The sequence below is a fragment of the Durio zibethinus genome, chromosome 20, assembly GCF_047325235.1.
Source record: "Durio zibethinus cultivar Kanyao isolate XHJ-2024 chromosome 20, ASM4732523v1, whole genome shotgun sequence".
NCBI classification, from domain to species: domain Eukaryota; kingdom Viridiplantae; phylum Streptophyta; class Magnoliopsida; order Malvales; family Malvaceae; genus Durio; species Durio zibethinus.
In genome coordinates this window covers 2,441,030-2,461,901 of record NC_143181.1, presented here as the reverse complement: position 1 = coordinate 2,461,901, position 20,872 = coordinate 2,441,030, and the positions used below count along the sequence as shown (strand labels likewise).

Sequence of the window (20,872 nt, the reverse complement as noted above, 5' to 3'; positions counted from 1 at the left end):
GTTCCATGACACGTGCCAAAGTGATGACAACTGTAACTTTCTTTTGTCCCTACTCAACACCTCCTCCTCATTACATCTCACCTGCCATCGCCTCTCCTCTGTCTCTCTCATACAATTTCTTTCTCTTTTTTCTTTTTTTTTTTTTAAATAAAAATTTGCCATCTTCTAATCTTCTGAATTAAGGGTTTTTTTTAATGGTGTTTTTTGCATGGAGGGCTTCAGGAGAATTGAGTCTCGGGCGAGTTCAGAGGCCTCTGCCCTTGAGTTGACGACTCTTGAGAGGTCACCCGGGTTTGCTCACCAAGAACAAGGTCCAAGCTTGGTATTACCTCCTCGTCCTTCTCCTCTTCTTCTTCTTCTTCTTCTTCTTCTTTCTAGTCGTTTTTTTCTGTTATTGATTTATGCATCAAGGAATTTGTATCATGGGTTCCTTTTTTCTGGTTTAAAGAAAGTAAATTTGACATCGGTTTAGCTTGTACAGAAGCTAAATTTCCAAACTTGACTTTAAAGCACATAATAGACTAATAAACCGCTTTAAATGGTAATTCTTTTTATCATTTTTAATCATGCATGTTCTTTTGATATTTATTTATAACGTTTCTGTTGAGCATTAAAAGAAAGTTTTAAGAAAAAGGCTAGTGTTTATGATAATATGCTTCTAACTTTTGAGTTGCTTTGATAGTTGGGTGCTATTAATTGAGGATTTGTAACATTTTTTCGAATTACATATTTCATAGTGTTAATGCAAGCAGTAGACGTAATTGGCTGTAATGTTGATCTCCTTATATGTATTATTTTAAAAAATTGGATTGTTTATTGCTTTATGTAATCTGCTTGTACAGAATTATGTGTTTTCTTCGCTTTTGGGATAGCTTTCTGATCATGTGTGTTAATGATAATACTACAGGATTCTCTGCTGACAGAGTCTACCTCTACAGAATGGACAGATGAGAAGCACAGTTTATACCTTAAATCCATGGAAGCATCATTTGTTAATCAGTTATATGATTCTATGAATTGTCTTGGCTGGAACTTGCAGAAGGAGAGGTTGCCAGGATCAAAATCATCAAGGCCAGCAGATTGTGCCTCTTCTGGCCAGGTTCAGGATTGATCTCTGCTCTTCATAATATCTGGGTTTCCTCTATGGAAAATCTTTTTTACTGCTTGTTCCAATCTTTTGTTGCAGTTTAAAGTTCTTCGAGGTGGTTGCTGGAAGAAGATCAATTTTGAAAGACCTGGATTTCAACTAAATAAAAAAGACGATTCTTATTGTTTTGTGGCAAGTCCTTGGATCCAGCACTTGAGATCTGGATCTAAGTCTCGTGTTTTAGACTCCTGTAGTCTTCAAGGTAGTGCTTCATGCAAAGGTAAAACAAACAATTTAAATGTGAAGAAGGCAATTTTCTGTGTATCAGCTTCTCAAACACCATCATGCATCTCATTCTCTAGATTGTGAAGGTGAAATTATTTGCATTAGGCAAAAAAAAAAAACAGATGCCTACAGTGGTATTTTGTTGTGTTCATGATGATTTAATCTAAAATACTGTGTTTTGCTGCCTGCAGTGGTAACCGAGTTAATTCATCCAACCTTAGACTGTTCAACATATAATGATTTAACTTGTATTGTTGACCTGTCAATGTTTCACTTGAAGTGCTCTCAGTTATGTTTTTCACCTCTACAATAATTATGATTTCTATCTATATATATGATAGGTATGTGGCAAAATAAATTTGATTCAAGATTATCAGATGTATAATGTTTAGTATCACTCTCTGTACAGTTCAACATGTTAAAGCTTACTATTTGAGATTGAGATTACTGCAATTAGTCTTTTACTTGTTTGGTGTCTCATAAATTCTAAAATGTTAGTTTGTTGGTTGTTGCAGAGGTGTCAGATCAGAACTTTGTGGATGAGGAACAAGGTGAAGAGGCAAGCAACGAATGCGGCTCCAAGAAGCTGAAAACTCTAGTAACTGATGCTTCATGCAATGATCAGGTAAAAGTTATTAGCATTGATCTTTTCATAAATCACTTTTTCTAGTCCTTGATTTTTGACATGTTTCTCATTTTGCTTTTAGGTTGTTCCATAAGGTGAATCGTCCTTTAGCAGAAGTAGCTGAATGTCTACAGCCGCAACTCCAGCAGTAAGACCCACTTGGAAAAGGCAAATGGTTTGTGTAATTACATGCTGATACAGTGAACAAACCAAATGAAACTCCATGGATATTAATTTTTGGTGACTTCTGTATCCTAAATTTCAATTACTGAACGTTTGTGTTACCAGCATGAACCTATATAAGTGTGTGTCCCTGACAGAGCCCGAGACAAAGAGAGATCGGATTTGTTCATGTAGGCCTTTTCTTCTTGTACGTGGCATCAGCATTTAGTGCTAGAAATACCATTTTTTGTTTATTACTGCTTTTATTTACACGATTATTATCAAGCTTCTTTTAAGTATATTTTTTCCTTCTATAAAAATAAAAAACTACTACTGAATTAGATTTAGAGTATTTGTCTGTTTAATTAAACACATGTAAAAAATAATTTATTATATTATAATTTTTATTAGGAAACATTTTTTGTTAAATTTATATAAAACTTTAATTAAAATTTTAAATTGCATTATTTTTTTTATATTATATCATATGTGGTGTTAAAAAATTAAAATTATCACAACATTTTATGGAAGATTTTTTATTTTTATTTTTTATAATGATGAAACGCACTTTCAAATTGGGTTAAAAAAAACAGTAAGCAGAAATTTCGGTCAGCATGGATGAAAAAACAGGGGAGCATATCAATTATTACAATAATTATAATATAATTAATAATTTAAAATTACATAAAAAGCATTAAAATTTTATATAAAATTTATATTTATAAATGACAAATTTATATACGTTGGCATATATATCCTGGGATCTCACTCCGCCGTCCGAAAACGTAGGGACCTCTTAACTAAACTAAACTAAACTCGACGTTGATGTTCTAAAGTACGTCTCTTTTCCCTCTTTTGCGCGTCAGCCTAGGGTTTCCAAATTTCAATTTTTTTTTCGAATTTCTCCTACCTTGTCGCTAGTAATCTTCACCATTTCAGGTCCCCCAATTTTTTATCCATACCAGTTTCCAATTCAAGCCTAATTTCTAAAAGTTGCAATGCCGCCATTTTTATCGGCATCGAAGGCGGTGGGTTTTGTAACATCCCGTAGAAATGTGATTAGCCATTTCTTTAGGCACGGCCAGAACGGAGGACGTTCCGGGAACTTCGATCAAATCCGATGGGTTTCTAGCGTTTCCGGTATCGAAACGCGGTCGTTTCGCCACTTACTCGGTTCATGCAAGGAGGATTCTAATGTATCATTAAACAATTTTTTCAATCATTACAATCTCCAAAGGAGACGATTCTTGGGCTGCGGTGACGGCGAAGAAGGCGGCGTTTTATCAAAAGTTTACGAGGAAAGGATCGTTATGGGGTGATTTCATCAAAATCTTCTTTTATTTTTGTTAAAGATTCAAGTTAGCATAATATTTCTTATTGGATTAAGGCATTTCAAATACGCAAAATGTAAATGATTTTGTTGATAATTAGGTATTCGCCGGAGCAGTTATTTGATGTGGTTGCAGCTGTTGATTTGTATAATGGATTTGTTCCTTGGTGTCAGCGGTCTGATATAATCAAACGGTATCCGGATGGATCGTTTGATGCTGAATTAGAGATTGGTTTTAAGTTTCTTGTTGAGAGTTATGTTTCTCATGTAGAATTAAGCAAAGCAAAGTTTGTAAAGGTAATAATAAAGTAATTCCCCTTTTCTTTAAAGCAGCTGTTTTCTCATTTCTTGGTTTTATTTCGTTTCTCTTGAGTTGACGATATCTGCTTTGCTGTGTTTGTTTTATTAATATATTGCATATTGATGGTTGAAAATGTTGCAATATGCTAATTCTAGGAACTTTTATCCGGCTGTTAGTATGGAAATAGATTTGAATTTCAATAAGCTGTTTGCTTTTAAACTTCTTTGCCCGTTTTGTCATTTCATGATATTGAGCATGAGTGAGAACATAGATATTGTAACTTGCCTAATATACTACAATATAAATGTCATCAATCTGACAATCCCAAGATGCTTGTAAATTGTTAAACCTTCTTTATCCTAATGTTTTGGGAATAGAGTATTTCTAAATGTAGATTTGTTGCCAACCAAGGATTTGAGAGCCATAAATTTGAGAGCCATAAACCAGTAACTTTGTGATCATGTTTTGGGGAGACTTCACTGTAAGTTACGTATAATGCATTTAGGGGAACTCAGTTAACCAAATTTTGGATTAGGTTGAAGTAGACAAGATGGAGATGTGGTATTTCATGTTTTTAACATAAATTTCACCAAAACAGGATTTAAGCAATTGGACAGCTGCACCCGTCTTTGTCTCTCTCCCCCTCCTCCCCAAATATGAGTTAAGAACCCATTGCTATGAAGCCTCAATTTAGAAAGAAAGCACCCTATTTCCTGACAAAACAAACTCAAACTTGAAAGTTTGTTTAAATGTTCTGGAGCAACCACATTTGCCATTTTAATTGCCTTATAACGAACTTCTGTTTGTTTGACCTGCATTCTTTTGGAGTTTGTGTGTGATCTCTTTTGCTCCTTGGGATTGAAATGACTATGCTACTATAAATTGATCATTTTTAACTAGCATTTACTGTTAGCTGGATAACTAAAAAGAAACTCTTTTGAGCCTCTGTCTATGCCATCTGTGGGTGATTATTTTGTGCTAGTGACTTACAAAAAGGATATTGCTTGGCTTGTCACTCCAAAGATGGTCCTTTTTGTCATGCATTTAATTGTTTTTCCCCTTAATTTTTGCTGATGATATATTGTCCTTGCAGTCAACTGCATCAGAAAGTAGCCTTTTCGATCATCTGATAAACATTTGGGAATTCAATCCTGGACCAGCTCCAGGAACTTGCAGCCTTTACTTTCTTGTGGACTTTAAGTTCCAGTCACCACTTTACCGGCAGGTAATGGCCACATAGGGGGTTCGTAGATTGTTACCGATGCTATGCATGCTTATGGTATTGCATGACTTCTGCATATTGATCATTCTTCTTAGCATCTGCATTCGGGCTGTATTTTTTTTCATTAACATGTTTAATAACCATTGATCATGACCTGTATGTTATTTTTATTTCACTTTCCCGCTCATGATATGCATGTAACAGTCACTCTGCTGTTCTTCATTTGAATTATTATTTCTTTTCTCCTTTGATAAAATGGGGCCCAGTTCTTAAATATTTGCTTTTATATTCTTGTTCATTACCTGATTCTTCCTTACTTTCGTTCTTTTTAATAAAACTGTTACCCATATTGTCATCTATATGATTTTTTAAAACATTTTATTGCCTGAGACTACATACCTTCACTTACGAATTCATTCAGCCAAATTTATAAATATTCAAGGACCAACAGATTTCAACTCTTCTGAATTTTTAAGGGGTTTGTATCTTTTGTTAAAAAAAAAAAAGCACTTTTTAGAACTTTCTTTGCATATGGTTTTATAATAAAAAGGTTTCAAGATGAAAATTTTATCTGAGGTAGTTTGAATGATCCTAATCTTTTGATGTGTCTAACAGGTGGCATCCATGTTTTTCAAGGAAGTAGTGTCACGATTGGTCAGCTCATTTAGCGAACGTTGCCAATTGATATATGGCCCTGGGGTTCCAGTCCTTGAAAACACTTACGGAGAAAGGACATGAATATTTGTTCTTGTAAAGGATGCTCTCACAATGCCCACTGGGTAGTTTTTGTTTTGTGTACTGCCCGGCCTTAAAAATTTGCCTTTACCCATATTGTATATTCGTTTGATCACCTTCCTTCACCAATTGATGTGCCATTTTATCAAAGATCAGTTGATATGTCATTCAATAATTTCTCAGCTTTTGCACTTTTTCTTTAAACACTTCAGCTATCTCCGTATTTAATAAATTTTCACTTTAACATCGCTGCGTCGTTGCAAGGTTGTGGACTTATCATCCCTTTTGTTTAGGCGGGCTGGGCCTATTGTCATACTATTATCTCCCTACTGCGAGTCTTGTACGTTTAAGCTGGTCGAGCAGCAGCGAAAGTCTTGGTGTAAAAATAAACCATTAAGATTATGAAGCGACATCCCAATCAGGCTTTCATGGTTGCCTCCTACACCATGTAGCAATGAACCGGTAAACCGGAAGATATAGTAGCAACTTTTATATGATACTCTTCGTTGAAGTAAATATAAACCATTAAGATTATGTTCGGTTATAAGAGAACATCTTTCATCGGTTTCAACATGTGGTCAGTGACGATGTTCCGTCAGGTGCGTATATGATTCAACCAAGTTATCATTTAGTTTCAGCCAGCTATTATTGTACGACAGTTTATATATTAAAATTGCCAGAAATTAAATTTTGATAATTCAAATTAAAAATTTAACTCTATCTAAATAAATCATACAACTGTTAAGACTTTTATATATTTCTTTTGACCTTACGTGTCATTAAGCTTAATTCTTAGAAGCAAGTAGAAAAGATGAATTATAAAATCCAGCATGGATTATTATGGATATCAAATCATTCTCAATGTTTAGGAAATCGATACTAAAAAAGCTTTTACTCTTTTTAAGATTTTGGCTTTTGCATATACTTTTGAACTGGCTGATGTTTTGATTTAACGTTGACAAAGGATTGCCACGCTTTGAGTGGGATCATAACTCTGGGCCATATTTATTTAGCATTCTTAATGCCAGTCAATCATTCTAGGAAGACATGCGCACTATCCTCCCCCCCTCCCCCCCTCTTTTTTTCTTTCTTTCCATTGTAGCGTTAATAAAGGATGTAGTGAAGAAGACAAGAGAAAGAAACGGCTGAAGGATAAGAAATTGCTGTAATGGATGACAGGCCAAAATTCACGAAAACGACCGATAAGAGGGAGCAAACTACAGTGAAAACTAAAGGGCATCTACGGCCAAATAATGAAACAGAAGTAGTGTTTTAATGACGCCATGGAATTCATCTTCGCCTCCTAAACGTTCAGAATCTGACGTTAAAATTGTGAGAAATTATGGAAACTATAAAGCTTTTTCTTTATATTGAGGTGTTTAAAGAGTCTTAAATCGATCAGATTCACAGGGCGAGCCCACATTTTGATCATTCTTGTACTAGGTAATTGATGGAAAAGCAAAGTGGGGGCTGTAAGAGTTGTCAAGATCGACCTTGTGCTGTGCCATTTTTGATTCTTTTTATTTTTGTACATCTATTGTAAGATTCCCCATTTACCTCAAACAAATAAACCCAAAAGGGTGCAATAATTCATGCACTTTCGGAGATACTCTCCAGCTGGAACAAGGGTTTATGTGGCTGCTTCAAAATTCCCTAATGGGTCCTTTGAAGATTCATTCTCATTGGAGCAACACCGATATTGGACACGGATATTAATTAAGCAGTTTTCACCGTGAACCACAAATTTTTTTGACCATAAATTATGATAACAGCTATAGATCATATCTCTCTTTACTAGTATTTTCCACAAGCAATCCAATGCCCCCTTTGCGTTATCTAACTTCTGTTGCAATGATTAAAGCATTCAATGATTTATCGTTCTTTCCTTTTTTTTCCCCTCTTTTCATCCCCATTCCTTTCACTCATGTACTTTCTAAGACAAACATATTAACTAATAAATGATAAACCCTACTTGTTAATTTAAACATTTGGAATAACAATTATAAAGATAAGAAATTATTTTATTTACTGTCAATAAAATTTTTAAATTTTACAAATAAAATTAATAGAATGATACACTAGTGCGTTTGATCTAATCCTCCACTAACTCTACACTAAAACACCATTAATTTGTATTGGAATAATATAAGAAAGGATTCTTGGTTATTAATATTCAAATTCTATGCAATTTAAAAGATGGTACAAAAGGAAATAATCTAATACTGAAGATAAGGTCACCGACTATCGAGCTGAAGAAAGCATGTAAATCATACTGGAACATAAAAGAAAGCAATATATATGAATCACTGCAAATCAAAAAGTAAAACAAGAATATGCCATGTTATATATATCTTTAATTAATTTTCTAAACCTTTTGCTGTATGTAGCAGAAGACTTGCTTGTAGGGCAGCAGTGGCCCGCTCTCAGGCAGATAAAGTGTGGTCATTTCTCTCCATATATATATATATATATATATATGCTTCGAAGGATGTGCTTTCAACAGGAAAGAGGACAACTTTTGGATTCTCAAATGTCTGCTAGTCATGCGGCGAGGCGTCAAATTTCAGAGCTACAGCCATCTCAGATGAAAATATCTGGATTGCTTGGCTAATGTTCGTCACAAAAAAAGTAAACCCAATTGCTACCCACATAATGTGCTCGGGGATCCCGCTAACAATCATTATTGGGCAATGGCTACTTTTTCAATTTGAGGTTGACTCGCTAGGCATCCGAATACTATGACTGTAGATTTTGCATATATATATATATATATATATATATATATATATTCTAACGTGTATATAACGTTCGTAAAAAAAAAAAAAAGATTTGAGCAAAAATGACCACTTATCCCTAACATACAACAAGCTCTACTGAAGCAAGAAATTCCTCATTGGTAGGCCATGGTGATGTATACCTGATAAGATATCTTGGCGTTTTCGTTGCACTCCAAAAGTTCATTCATGGCTTTCATGGAACGTTAAAAGTTCATCTTCAAGATCATCTTCGACACTCCCTCTCTTTATAGCCAGAAACTTGCTAATGTAGCGCAAATCTATAGCTCCAACTTTTGCGTATGATGCATTGCACATTGATTGACGATTCCTTGCATGAAATAAATTCAGACATCCCTAGTTATATTGCTATAACATATATATATAATATTTTATATTTTTGGGTTCTTTTCTTGTATGGTCCACCTTGATTTGATCCCTTCTAATTCCCCCATTGAAATAATTGTACATTCTTATTAATTAGAACCCTAGAAATTGCTTAAAGGATTGCATGGTTGATAAGTTGATATACTTTCATTTTATGTTAATTACGAGTGCAAACTCCTTTTGGTAAGAAAGAAATAAATGAGTAAGAAAGAAAACGTTTTAATTTAATAATTGAGATATATAATGACCTTATATTATTTTGTGATTTAACCATTAAATTTTAACACTCTTTTTCGTACGTTTTCTTTCCTTTTTATCAAACAAAGACATTAGCAATTAAACTGAGTAGAACACCCAGAAAAACCAACACTAATTTGGTTTTGATTTTTTTAATAAATTAAAAATATCGTGCAATGTACAAGTAATTACATACGTAAGAACTTTATATTTTGGTTTGATTTATAGATTAACACCACAAATAATTTTTTTTCATGGTGCTCTTTCATACTGTCATTTTCTTTTCTTTCGGAAGAGAAACCATATTATGAAACCAGTAATCCTGTTTAATTAATTATCTTGAATGCAGCAATGCCTGCCATTTTCGTAAAAAAATAAAAATAAAAATCTATTTACACTGACAAGAGGAAACTAATTAATGTATGTCTATACTGGAGTTTTACTTTTTCTTTGGACAGGGAATAAAATCCAGGAAAGATTTTCTCACCTGATGATCCGATCCATGCATGAAAGTTAAAGGCATTCCTGAGCAACCCACATTGTTCCACCAAGAAATGACCAAAATTAGACGATGTGCATGCATGTTGAAATCGTTTTTATCCTAAACTAAAACTTTTATGTAGGGGTGATAGCTTAATTTGTCTTTAATGAGTTTGATCCAACCCAAATTTTAAGGTTAATTTTTTTTTTAAATCGAATTTCATGTCAAGTTTTAAATAAATTCGATTTGATATATATAATTATTTTAAATATTTAATTATATTTATATTTATTTAAATTTATATTTATAATAAAAAATAATATTTTATTAATTTTAAGTCAAATCGCATTTAGTATAATTTTATATAATATCTAATCGGATTAAATTTAGAATAAAAAAACTTACATTGACTTTATAATTATAATATCCAAATCCGACCCACAAGCAATTACCAAATTACAAATACTATAAGATGTCTATCCGATGATCACCCCTTGTTTTAATATGACAAGTCTCATATGTATTAAAGTTTTTATTAGGAGATTTTCATTTTCAAATCATATGCAAGCATGTCAATTTAAAAACACGTAACTTAAGGATAAAGCTTGGTCCATTATATATGAAAGATCTTATTAAAATTTTAGGAGGATTTCATATCCTCGACATATGATGTTGCAAATCATTAAAATGACATTTGTTAGAGATATTAAAACTTGGTATGCTATGAAATGTCCTGTTATAGCTAGTTTAGGAGGATTTCGAAATCAAAACTGTCCCCGACTTGACATTTGTGCTTATCACTTGAAAAAAAAATTGTAAAGAGATAGTTATATATCATTATAGCAAAAAAAAAAATCAACAAATAATTATGCGAGTATTAGATTCTTAATTTTAATAATTAAGATTCGATCTTTAACAATATGAAATAAAAAAAAAATCCACTTATAAGGACAAAAACAACAATTATTACATATCATAAGCCTTTGATTTAAGATCAAACTTTATTGAATCGAGTGGGAAAATCACTTTCTTATATATGATATATTCTATCAAAAGCTTTTGTGTAAGAAGAATATTATCTATTAAACATTTTCTTCTATAAAAGAACTTTGACTATTAGCACTAATTAAAGTGATCAAAAGGACGTTCTCTGGTCCCTGATCCTACACGAAACTGTAGGTGCGAAAATGGTTAAATCAAATTGGAGCATTGATTAGATCTTGGCTCCAAATAAAAAGGTCATATCAAAGTTCTAGGAGGATTTCGTATTCAAATTCCCTTGTAACATATGTGGGCAACCATTGACTTAAAAGGAAAAGTGATATTCCAGATAATCATTTCGCTGCTAATGCAATTCACGTTCTCAAACATTTTGAATGCAAAATGTAAAATATTATTAGGTCATTATGAATATAGGTAGGATATATTATCTTTCATTCACCCATAAAATTTTAAATACATAGAAAAGAATTAGCTAAATTGTATGAAAATGAACTTATTTTTTTTTTTTTTTACTAATGTTTTCAACTTAATGACACTATTGTAAGCATTGACAATGAAAATTTGATCAACTACAAATCTGTAATTTGATCGTCCACATTCTTGGCATGTCTCTAGTTCTCTTACTGTCGTGTAAGACATCAAAATCTCAGTTCATCATAATTTTATGACTGTTATCGAATCTTTCCATTAATTTTTATCAGAGATCAACCAAAGCTACTTTGATCTTTAAAACATAGAATGAAGCACTTGATCAGACGAAATGCTTAAAAAGCGCAACATGCGGTTCTGTTGGAAGCTGATTGATAGTACCTCGAACCATGTAAGAAGCGGACACCTGCCCTAAATGATTGGCAAACAAAGGATAAGGGAGAGATTCCCTTGTCATTTGGAGATTATGTAAATCAAATCGATGTCAACAACGTGTCGAGATGAGAGAAATAGAGCAATTGAATATTCGACACATGGTAATTTTCTCTCATGCACTACTGATTGTCGACGTTGAAAAGGTTGCTCCATAACCAAATTACAGGCAAACAGGGGCTTAAAGGTTTCACTAATGAATTTGCATTTATGGTTAACTAATGTCTTCTCCAGTTGTTTAGCATTTAAAGTTTGGAGAGACAAACATTGTAAGAGTCTACATAACGCAATTTTTGCTCAAAATATTGTTTTTTCGGATGATAAAGTAACATCTAAAGACAAGGGTTAGGGTTTTGGCGGAGAGTCGGTGAAGAAATACATTTTTTTGAGGGACTCTCCAGCACCATCCATGGATATATAATGTTCAAGTTTGAACACTAGAAGTTCAAGTTTCTAGCGTTATTATCAATTTCTGTACGTGACAATGTAGAAGCAAAATTGCAACTAGGTATTTAGAATATTGTTTGTAATTAAATCAAATAAATTTGTTCATAAAGAAAGAGATTACAATCCTATACGCATGATCTCCAAAAAGTTTACTGTATATTTTAAATCTAGGCAAAAGAAAATATGCAGGAGGAAAATACTGGATAATTCTAGGAAGAATACATTAAAGAAATAAAGAAAAGAAAAGAAAAGATAAAGAAATGAAATAAGTGAGGTTGGGGCCTGGGGGAAACATGAGAACGCGGTCTCGCTCGCATAGGAAGGCTCTGGAAATTGGACTACCCAGATTGAGACATGGTGAAAGTCCAGCTAGCTGTGATGGTGATGGGCATCACCTGGGGACACGATCCCTCCTAGGCCTTGGCTTGAGGCAAGGCTTTCCTTTCCTTTGCTTTGAGCAATAGTGGTACTGTGAGATTGGGCATATCAAAAACGTTTGCGGTCCAATGCTCCTGAGAGTTCCACGTCGGCAAACAAATAATTTTTCTCAAGTGTACTTGTCCTTCAAGCCAGCAAGAAATGGGCCTCCTAGGGACCAGAGAATCAGTAGGAGTAGGGACCATCCAACTCCAGATTGGGATTTTTGAGATTGGCGAGTCGGAGTCGTATATCCTAAGACATGGCATGACAATGACACCATCCCCTATGAGCTGGATGCCGGCATGCCAACTTTTTTCATGCTCTATTTTTTTTTTGGCCTTTCGAGGATTAATGTAATATTCTTTCTGATAAAATCTAAGTTTGTTCTCACACTATTTTCTGGATTAACAACCTATGCTTTTCTTTTTTGTTTTTGGTAGTAGAAAGTTCAAAAATAGAGATGGTTATTTCGTTTTTAAAATTAAAATAAATTGTTATTATATTAATATTTATAGATTTATTAAATTTTTAATTATAAATTTTTTAAACTTATAAATTATTTATTAACAAAAAATCATAAAAGAATTAAAATTTAAATGCTAATACATCTAATCTTTGTCTTTTATCATTTTTATAAACTCTTATTGGCCTTTTTTTTTTTTTAGTAAAGTGGAATTTTGAGGTATATACCAATTGCTTGGATTTCAATTTCAGCTCAAAGATCAGACATCCAGGACAGCCATTATAAGGTGCAAATCTTGGAGCTTTTTGGAATTTGGCATGTGTCTATCTCCTAAGAGTAATACACATCATATTCCTATCCTAATTCCCTAACAGTACTCTCTTCCAATTCAAGGTTTACTTCCATCTTTTTCTAAATTAGACTTGTTTCCTATGCATGCCAAATTTTACATAGCCTATTGAATTAGATAGCTATGCAAAAAGAGAATGCATGCATGGTTTATTTAAGAGAACATTTTTTTTTTAATTCGAAAAGGCTTATTCTTCAATCAAAAAATCATGCATCAACCAACTGCAGCAAAATTTTCTAATGCAATTCCTAACTATACTTAATTTGCTTGCATGAGGATTATTTTCATATATCCTAATGTCAAATGGAAAATGCTAGCAGTTGTTCCTTGGCTATGAAATATAATTAAAAGAGGATAGTGGAAGGTTAATTATCATTATTGATCTTTAAAAATCCTAGAAATGTCCAATCATTCAAGCCATATATCAATTTCTATATATTATCTTTCACAATCCATGGCATAGTAATTTTCAACTTCGTTTCATTTCTATTAAGATCAAGAGTCACAAACAGGGTTTATTCTTCCAATAATCAATTTGTTAGTATTAACTTTTGTTGAATTTTTTGGACAGTTTCGTGCATTTTTTCCCCTATACTTAGTCAATAGTCAATTCAATATCCATTCAATTTGACAGCCAACATTTAATTAGATACACTGAACTATATATGTATGTACATATATATTTAGACAAAACTATAATTCATAGGCTGCTATGTTTTCTATAAAAGTACTGATGAATTTAGCTTTTATGGAAAATTTTAAGTTAACCAAACAGGGTGATTACAAAACTCTAGTTTGGACCAGATGTGTCTTAAAGAATTATCCAATCGGCCCTGGACAATTATGAATGAACCCCCATACTTATCAATTATATTATAAAAATACCCTTTTTAAGGTTATGTGCTTGGCCTCCATTGGTTCAATCCCCACATTCACACAAGTTGGCTGTAGGCAGCATAACAGGAAAGCTGAATCTGATTTTTTGTAACTCCTTTCTCTTTATGGATCAGTCATTAATTTTACATTTGGGAGATGAGATGTTAATTTCCAAAAAATAACAGAACTGGATTCGTGGTCATAAATTGTTTTAGACTACACATTTGGATTTAAATGAATATCTTTATCTAGAAAATCTGGAATTACGTACGTCCTTCTTGTCTCATTCTTATCTTTTTCTATATAAGTCAATTCATTCTCCTTCGACCGATCACTCCAATCACCAAATCAAATCTTGCATTCTACAACGAGTCAGGTTAACCTGATTAGCTGCTTCCAGGGAGAAATGGCAGGAATTCTTGCGTATGTTATTATCTTTCTTATAACAGTAGTCACATATAGGTTCTTGAGAAGGCAAAAGAAAGAATCCCATGGAAGAGCTGAGACCGAGCTTCCTCCCGGATCAATGGGATGGCCTTATATAGGAGAAACTCTCCAAGTATATTCTCAAGACCCAAATGTGTTTTTTGCTGCCAAACAGAAAAGGTTTTGAAACCCTCCTTGTTTTGCTGCTCTGAATTTCTAAATGTTTTACTATCTTTTGATGCTTTTTGGGTTTGTTTCTTTCTGTGCTTTTTCACTGACTTCATTGTGGCAAATTTAAAACATGGTGATTCAGGTATGGGGAGATTTTCAAAACACATATTCTAGGCTGCCCTTCTGTTATGCTGGCTAGCCCTGAGGCTGCTCGCTTTGTGTTGGTAACTCAAGCTCACTTGTTTAAGCCCACGTACCCCAAAAGCAAGGAGCATCTTGTTGGTCCAGCTGCGCTGTTTTTCCACCAAGGAGACTACCATACTCGTCTTCGGAAGCTGGTTCAAGCCTCATTGTCTATTGAGGCTATTCGAAATTTGGTGCCAGATATTGATGCCCTAGCATCCTCTGCCTTAGATTCTTGGCATGGGGGGCATGTTGTTAACACCTTTCATGAAATGAAAAAGGTTAGTTCGGTTCAATGTCATCAAAAACAACTGATTGGGTCAATATTTTTATATTTCTTTTCCACTTTAACAAGTCGGAGAAACAGTTTTGCATTCTGCTATTAATAATTAATTATATAGTCTTGAAAAGTTGCTTTTCATATTTTCTTTGGATCTCCTCACTTTGGTAATTTGTCTCCGAATGATTGCAGTTCGCTTTTGAAGTTGGCATACTATTGATTTTTGGCTGTTTGGAGGCTCGATATAGAGAGGAGCTTAAGAAGAACTACTTCATAGTTGACAGAGGCTACAATTCCTTCCCTACAAACATCCCTGGAACCCCATACAAAAAGGCAATAGTGGTAGGCTTGCAGAATATCATATCATAAGCAATCCCATTCCTGTTTGTTAATTTTGAATTAATTGTGACTTCTTTTTTGTCTTTTTGGAAGTAAACTTGTTTAAAGTTGACTAGTCAAATTCACTGTGTTCCTTGTTATTTCCTTTAAACGAATTACGTGCAGGCAAGAAAGAGGTTAGGTAAGATTTTGAGTGATATCATAAGTGAAAGGAAGGAGAAGAAGTTTCTTGAAAAGCATCTCTTGGGTTGTTTATTGAATTCCAAAGATGAAAAAGGACAAGTCCTAACTGATGATCAAATCGCGGATAACATCATTGGAACTCTTTTCGCTGCTCAGGACACCACAGCCAGCGTCTTGACATGGATTGTCAAGTACCTCCATGACAACCCGAAGCTTCTGGAGGCAGTTAAGGTAGGGCATGGAACGAGACAAATCATTTTTGCAAGGTCTAGATCAGTCTCTCTCTTTCCCTCTCTGATCATCACCCCTCATTTAATGGTTGTCTTTGTCATTGAAATTTTGTCCGGGGCCTCCGGGCCAGATCAATACAGCGCTAGCATAATCTTATTTACTAATGGTAAGGTCGTCTTTGTAGGCTGAACAGAAGGCAATTAGAAGATTGAAAGAAGAAGGCAACCAGCCGCTGAGTTGGTCACAGACAAGGAATATGCCAATTACATACAAGGTGAGAACTGTCAATAACAGTGACTTACCTCATCAAGGCATCTAGTTACAGTGAAATTTTTTCCTTTCTTGAATTCCCAAGTTGAATATGTTTACCTTCCAACCCTGGTTAACAGTGGAAATCATTGAACTTGGTCAGGTTATATTAGAGACATTAAGAATGGCAAGCATCATATCTTTCACTTTTAGAGAAGCAGTCGCTGATGTGGAGTACAAAGGTGAGGATAAATACATTTATTTACAAAAAATGACACAGTAATCCTGTAAGTGAGATTTATTTGGGACTATATTGTCTCTAAACATGGGATTAAAAACCCCGTAAACCAGAAACAGAAAAGGCAATCGTTCCAGATTTAATCAGAGCATTCCATTCTTTGACTGAGCATTCTCATATAAAATGACATATAAGACAGTTGCTGACTGTAAAACCGGCGACAGGTTACCTCATTCCGAAAGGTTGGAAAGTAATGCCTCTGTTCAGAAACATTCATCACAATACTGAATTTTTTACCGATCCGCAGAAATTTGATCCTTCAAGGTTTGAGGTATGAATAGACTAACATGTACTATATATCCACTTTGATTTTTTTTTCTTCTTTCATTTATGATTTTGGTTTAAACTTTTATGGCTTATGAGTAAAGGCAGTTCTCTGGTTGTAGACATGATGAATTACTCTCACTGTTTTGTAGGTTGCCCCAAAACCCTACACTTTCATGCCATTTGGCAGTGGAGTGCATGCCTGTCCTGGAAATGAGCTTGCAAAGCTGCAGATGCTCATTGTGATCCACCACTTGGTTTGCAAGTTCAGGTATTGTCTGAAAATCAAAGTGCCAATGATATGTTATGTTCCTATCATACGAACAACACACTGCCTTAACAGTAACTTGGACCATTTTCTCCTACTTGTCCCCTTCACTGAGATTTCCTTATTGTCACTGCAAAAACAATCTTAATCAATCTTCAAGGGAATGTTCTACCATCAAGATGTTTTGGACAAGACAACCCTTCAATTAGAATCTTGTTCATGTAAGTTGCTGCATGAAATAAGGTGACTAAATTCATAAAAATGATCGAAAAAGGAAATATAAGAAAGAGAAAAAAAAAAGTGAGAAAATGAATTACAGATCTTTGTTGAAGGAAGAGGACTTGTTTCTATGCATATAACTGCTGACAATAACATCTTGTTGGGTTTTGCAGGTGGGAAGTGGTAGGATCCCAAAGTGGGATTCAATATGGCCCATTTCCAGTCCCTCTGCAAGGACTCCCCACCAGATTTTGGAAAGAATCTACAACGTAGAAAAGGCAGCATGGATGTGAATTATAATAGCAGTAATGGCGCCCCCCATCCCCATCCTCCCCATTCACTAGTTTCCAATTTATAGCATATCCCCTTCCAAACTCTCATGGGGATAGGCGAGAGTAACTTGTTTCCATCCATTTCAGTTAATTCTTATTGTAATTCAAAGCCTCTCTTTTTTTTTTTTCTTCTTTTAGAGGCGAGCAATTTATAAGTCCAAATTTGATATCTATGATAATTGAAAGGTTTCATTAGCAGACAAGTGCTATTCCAAGTTTCATATTTATCTGCAAATCATTTTCAGAAAGGAGTAGCATCATGTTTTAGTTTTCATTGCTTGCCGTTTTCCATAAATCAAAACACTTATGCCGTACCATTGGAGTCTCCATCGGAGGCTATAAGAGAACCACGTGTCAAACTACCATTTGGCTAAGTTGTAATGGGATGATGTGTCCGGCGGGTGAGCACCCTCCGAAGGACACCAAGCTGGTTGACGAAAGCTTGTGCTGTCTTCCCTTATGGACCCTACTAATTAGATGTGCCCACCAGAGCTTGATAGCCTTGAGACCATGATATTTTGAAGGATCCGTAGTGATGTAGCATGGAGGAACTTTCAGCAAACACATTTAGCTGACCCTGCTTAGTTACTTGTTATTGTAAAACCGAGTTTTTTTTTTTTTTTTGGTTACATAAAAGAAAAAATTATAAGTATTAAAATTCGAATTTAAGATTCGTTTAATATTTTTTTTTAAATATGATTATATGAAACAATTAAATTTTGATTCATTTTTGGAGTACTTCATAAATTGATTAAAACCTACTTAACCATTCTTTTGAATTGTTATCATTGGAAAATCTTTCTTAAGACATGACATTGAATCAAATCATCCTGTGGTATGGTGAGTGGCAAGTTCATTATATTATTTGTACATGGTTTTTCCTTCATTTGAATCATATCATATTCCTCATCATTCAATTTCTAGATAAGCCATATCTAGAGTTTGACTGGAGAGACCTACTGATTTTGTACAAAAGCCATATATAAAGGCTTAACACATGTGATCAGATGATAATCATCTAAAAGAAAACCCAGCAAGAAAATTTTGATGAGGCTCAAGTCCCATAAAAAATTTAATTCATCCCAACAAAATAAACGAGTGAACCAAAAAACTAAAATCTATGGATCCCTGATCTTCATTGGAGTTATCAACTACTATAAAAAAAAGAGGTCCATTTTCAAAACTATTTTGGGCTAGCCAATTGATCCAAAAATCCCAAACACAAAGCCTAAAGGCCCAAAATCCATTTTAAACATAAAAGCAACTATGATAACCTTTATAGCAAACTTGAAAACATCTTGCCCATGCCAGAAAGTACTCGATAATCCGCAAAACGAAATCCCACGTGGCATGTCATCTGGGTCCACAAATTAATAATCAAATATTTCTATTAAAGATACCCTGTTAACATTACTACATTAGTAACTTGCAACTTATCTAAACGGAAGCCATCAATCGGACAAGTTTTCAGAATTGAAAATCAGCAAACAATAAGGAGGAGTTTAACAGTTTCCCAATGAAATCAGCCGCATCAGAGCAAGGTTTTTCTCTATAAGAATGCGTGTCACGTTAGCCTTTTCCTGATCCCGTGCTAGACTGCAGTAAATGCTCGTCAGCTACTATCCACATGATAAAAACCGTTCCGCAAGGAAGAAAAAGTTCAACGGTAAGACAAAGCCAATTCCATAGCTTCGATTTCACAAGTTTTGGTGTAATAATGGCGAACACTGAGTTGAAATCTGATAATTTGTTACTTGGCTTCTGATGCTGGGAAAGAGCTTATCAAGAAGATTGGTCTCGTTTACCAAATCAATATTGCCCCCAAGGTCCACCCTTTTGTGTGTGTGTGCGTGTGTTTTTTTTTTTTACTTCAATTTGATTTGAAAGCTTGCTTTTAATTCTGGGTTTTTGTTTATGACTTACAGAAAATTGGGTTTGATGAGGTTTCTTACATTGTTGATCTCAAGAAAGGAAAAGTTACCAAAGGTTGGCCTCTTTTCTTCTCTTCTTTTCTTGTTTAAGACTTGCCCTATTTTTGCTAATTTAATCTTATTCTTCTTCTTCTTCTTTTTTCTTGGTTAGGTTTGTTTATGTTGCTCTGCCTCTTGATAAAATTGCAGCTTTGTTAATTGTATTGATGGAATAGAGTTTGAAGTTTTTATCTTTTTCATTGTATAATCTGCAAAAGTTTTAGCTATAAATGATTTTTTTTATTGAAAATTGAAATGGTTGCTTCCCAATATCTGCCCATTAATCCATTGCTCAGTTTCTGGTAATTAGAATATAAATCTTGTAGCCAGTTGGGGCTCTTTTCTGTCATTTTCATGTCTTTTCTATCATCTTCTTTTTTTTTTTTGGTTATTCAACACTCTCTTTGACAATGGTAGCAGAGCAGACCCCATTTCATTAATTCAATAATACTTCACCATTTTATTTGTCATGTTACAAGTCCTATTAATTCTTTGTCAGGTTGCACTGCTTCCATTCTTAGGTGTTCTATGTCTAAGTGCATTAATTTTTTACCCAACTAGCAGATGAGGAGGTTACCTAACTCTCTTTAACATAAGGTGCTCTTATCATTAGGATAAAATTTTCCGTCTGTTTCAGCAAGTTTTTGGCCGTATGAAATTGGTAATTATGATTGTTCTCTTTGTATGTGGTTAGTGTTCATCTCAGTGACTTGCTCTTGGAGATTCAAGTATGATTACATCAATTCATAGATTTATGCGATCAATTCGGTTGTGTTGTTTCGAAATTTTTCATTATAAAGTCGTTCAATATCCTATTACTCTGAAATTTAGGTAAGTATGAAGGTGGAAAGCCTGATGCTACATTTTCTTTTAAAGATGATGATTTTATAAAGGTTGCCACTGGGAAGATGAATCCCCAGATTGCTTTTATGAGGTACAACTCTCTAATTTCTGTTTCTTTACCCTTTGTTATTAGTATTTTTAGGGGGAGGGGGTTCCGCTGTAGGGAGTGGGATTAAAATGTTTAGGATCTGCTTAGATGTGTCTCACAATTGATATGGTCGTATTGGTGATGCAGGGGTGCAATGAAGATCAAGGGGAGCTTGAGTGCAGCTCAGAAATTCACTCCTGACATTTTCCCAAAGCCTGCAAAGATGTGAGCGGAGATGCTAATGTACTATTGTATTTGGTTCTTTTGTTGCAAAACTCAAGTTAGACAAAAGTATAAACAAAAGCCATTTATCAACCTCTTTCATTGATAATACACTTCATCATTGCTTTATGTACTAGTTTACCAGATAGGAAGGCTTCTAGTCGGTAAGGATTTGGATTATAAAGCTCCTCAATCCTTTTTATTGATCAATTGAAATGTTTCTTTTTTCAACAAAAACTATATGATTTGTTGGATTCACAAT

The 20,872-nt window shown here is 34.2% G+C and overlaps 3 protein-coding genes and 1 pseudogene across 5 annotated transcripts; all 4 read left to right on the top strand.

Moving 5' to 3' along the window:
• The first annotated feature begins 76 nt into the window (after window positions 1-76).
• LOC111314847 (cold-regulated protein 27-like) lies at window positions 77-2,458 on the top strand. 2 transcript variants are annotated; one of them, XM_022916459.2, is made up of 5 exons: window positions 77-322; window positions 908-1,099; window positions 1,187-1,349; window positions 1,888-1,997; window positions 2,080-2,458. In XM_022916459.2, the coding sequence occupies exons 1-5, from the start codon at window positions 209-211 to the stop codon at window positions 2,089-2,091; spliced, it is 591 nt and encodes a 196-aa protein (XP_022772194.2). In that variant the 5' UTR covers window positions 77-208; the 3' UTR covers window positions 2,092-2,458. The 2 variants fall into 2 exon arrangements, with proteins under 2 accessions (XP_022772194.2, XP_022772193.2); XM_022916458.2 differs by having other exon boundaries at window positions 79-322; window positions 1,187-1,367.
• Window positions 2,459-2,593: 135 nt separating this feature from the next.
• Window positions 2,594-5,993, top strand: LOC111315433 (uncharacterized). The gene is made up of 5 exons (XM_089749200.1): window positions 2,594-2,994; window positions 3,099-3,474; window positions 3,591-3,786; window positions 4,884-5,015; window positions 5,628-5,993. Exons 2-5 carry the CDS (start codon window positions 3,158-3,160, stop codon window positions 5,748-5,750), a joined length of 768 nt encoding a protein of 255 aa, XP_089605326.1. The 5' UTR covers window positions 2,594-2,994; window positions 3,099-3,157; the 3' UTR covers window positions 5,751-5,993.
• Window positions 5,994-14,369: 8,376 nt separating this feature from the next.
• Window positions 14,370-17,682, top strand: LOC111314846 (abscisic acid 8'-hydroxylase CYP707A1-like). The gene is made up of 9 exons (XM_022916456.2): window positions 14,370-14,650; window positions 14,784-15,105; window positions 15,297-15,446; window positions 15,609-15,857; window positions 16,042-16,131; window positions 16,270-16,348; window positions 16,569-16,675; window positions 16,821-16,939; window positions 17,329-17,682. Exons 1-9 carry the CDS (start codon window positions 14,451-14,453, stop codon window positions 17,426-17,428), a joined length of 1,416 nt encoding a protein of 471 aa, XP_022772191.2. The 5' UTR covers window positions 14,370-14,450; the 3' UTR covers window positions 17,429-17,682.
• A 1,246-nt stretch (window positions 17,683-18,928) lies between these two features.
• LOC111314845 (sterol carrier protein 2-like) lies at window positions 18,929-20,739 on the top strand (annotated as a pseudogene). Its single transcript, XR_016330638.1, has 4 exons — window positions 18,929-19,313; window positions 19,413-19,473; window positions 20,289-20,391; window positions 20,536-20,739. The product of XR_016330638.1 is annotated as a sterol carrier protein 2-like (transcript).
• Window positions 20,740-20,872: the final 133 nt, after the last annotated feature.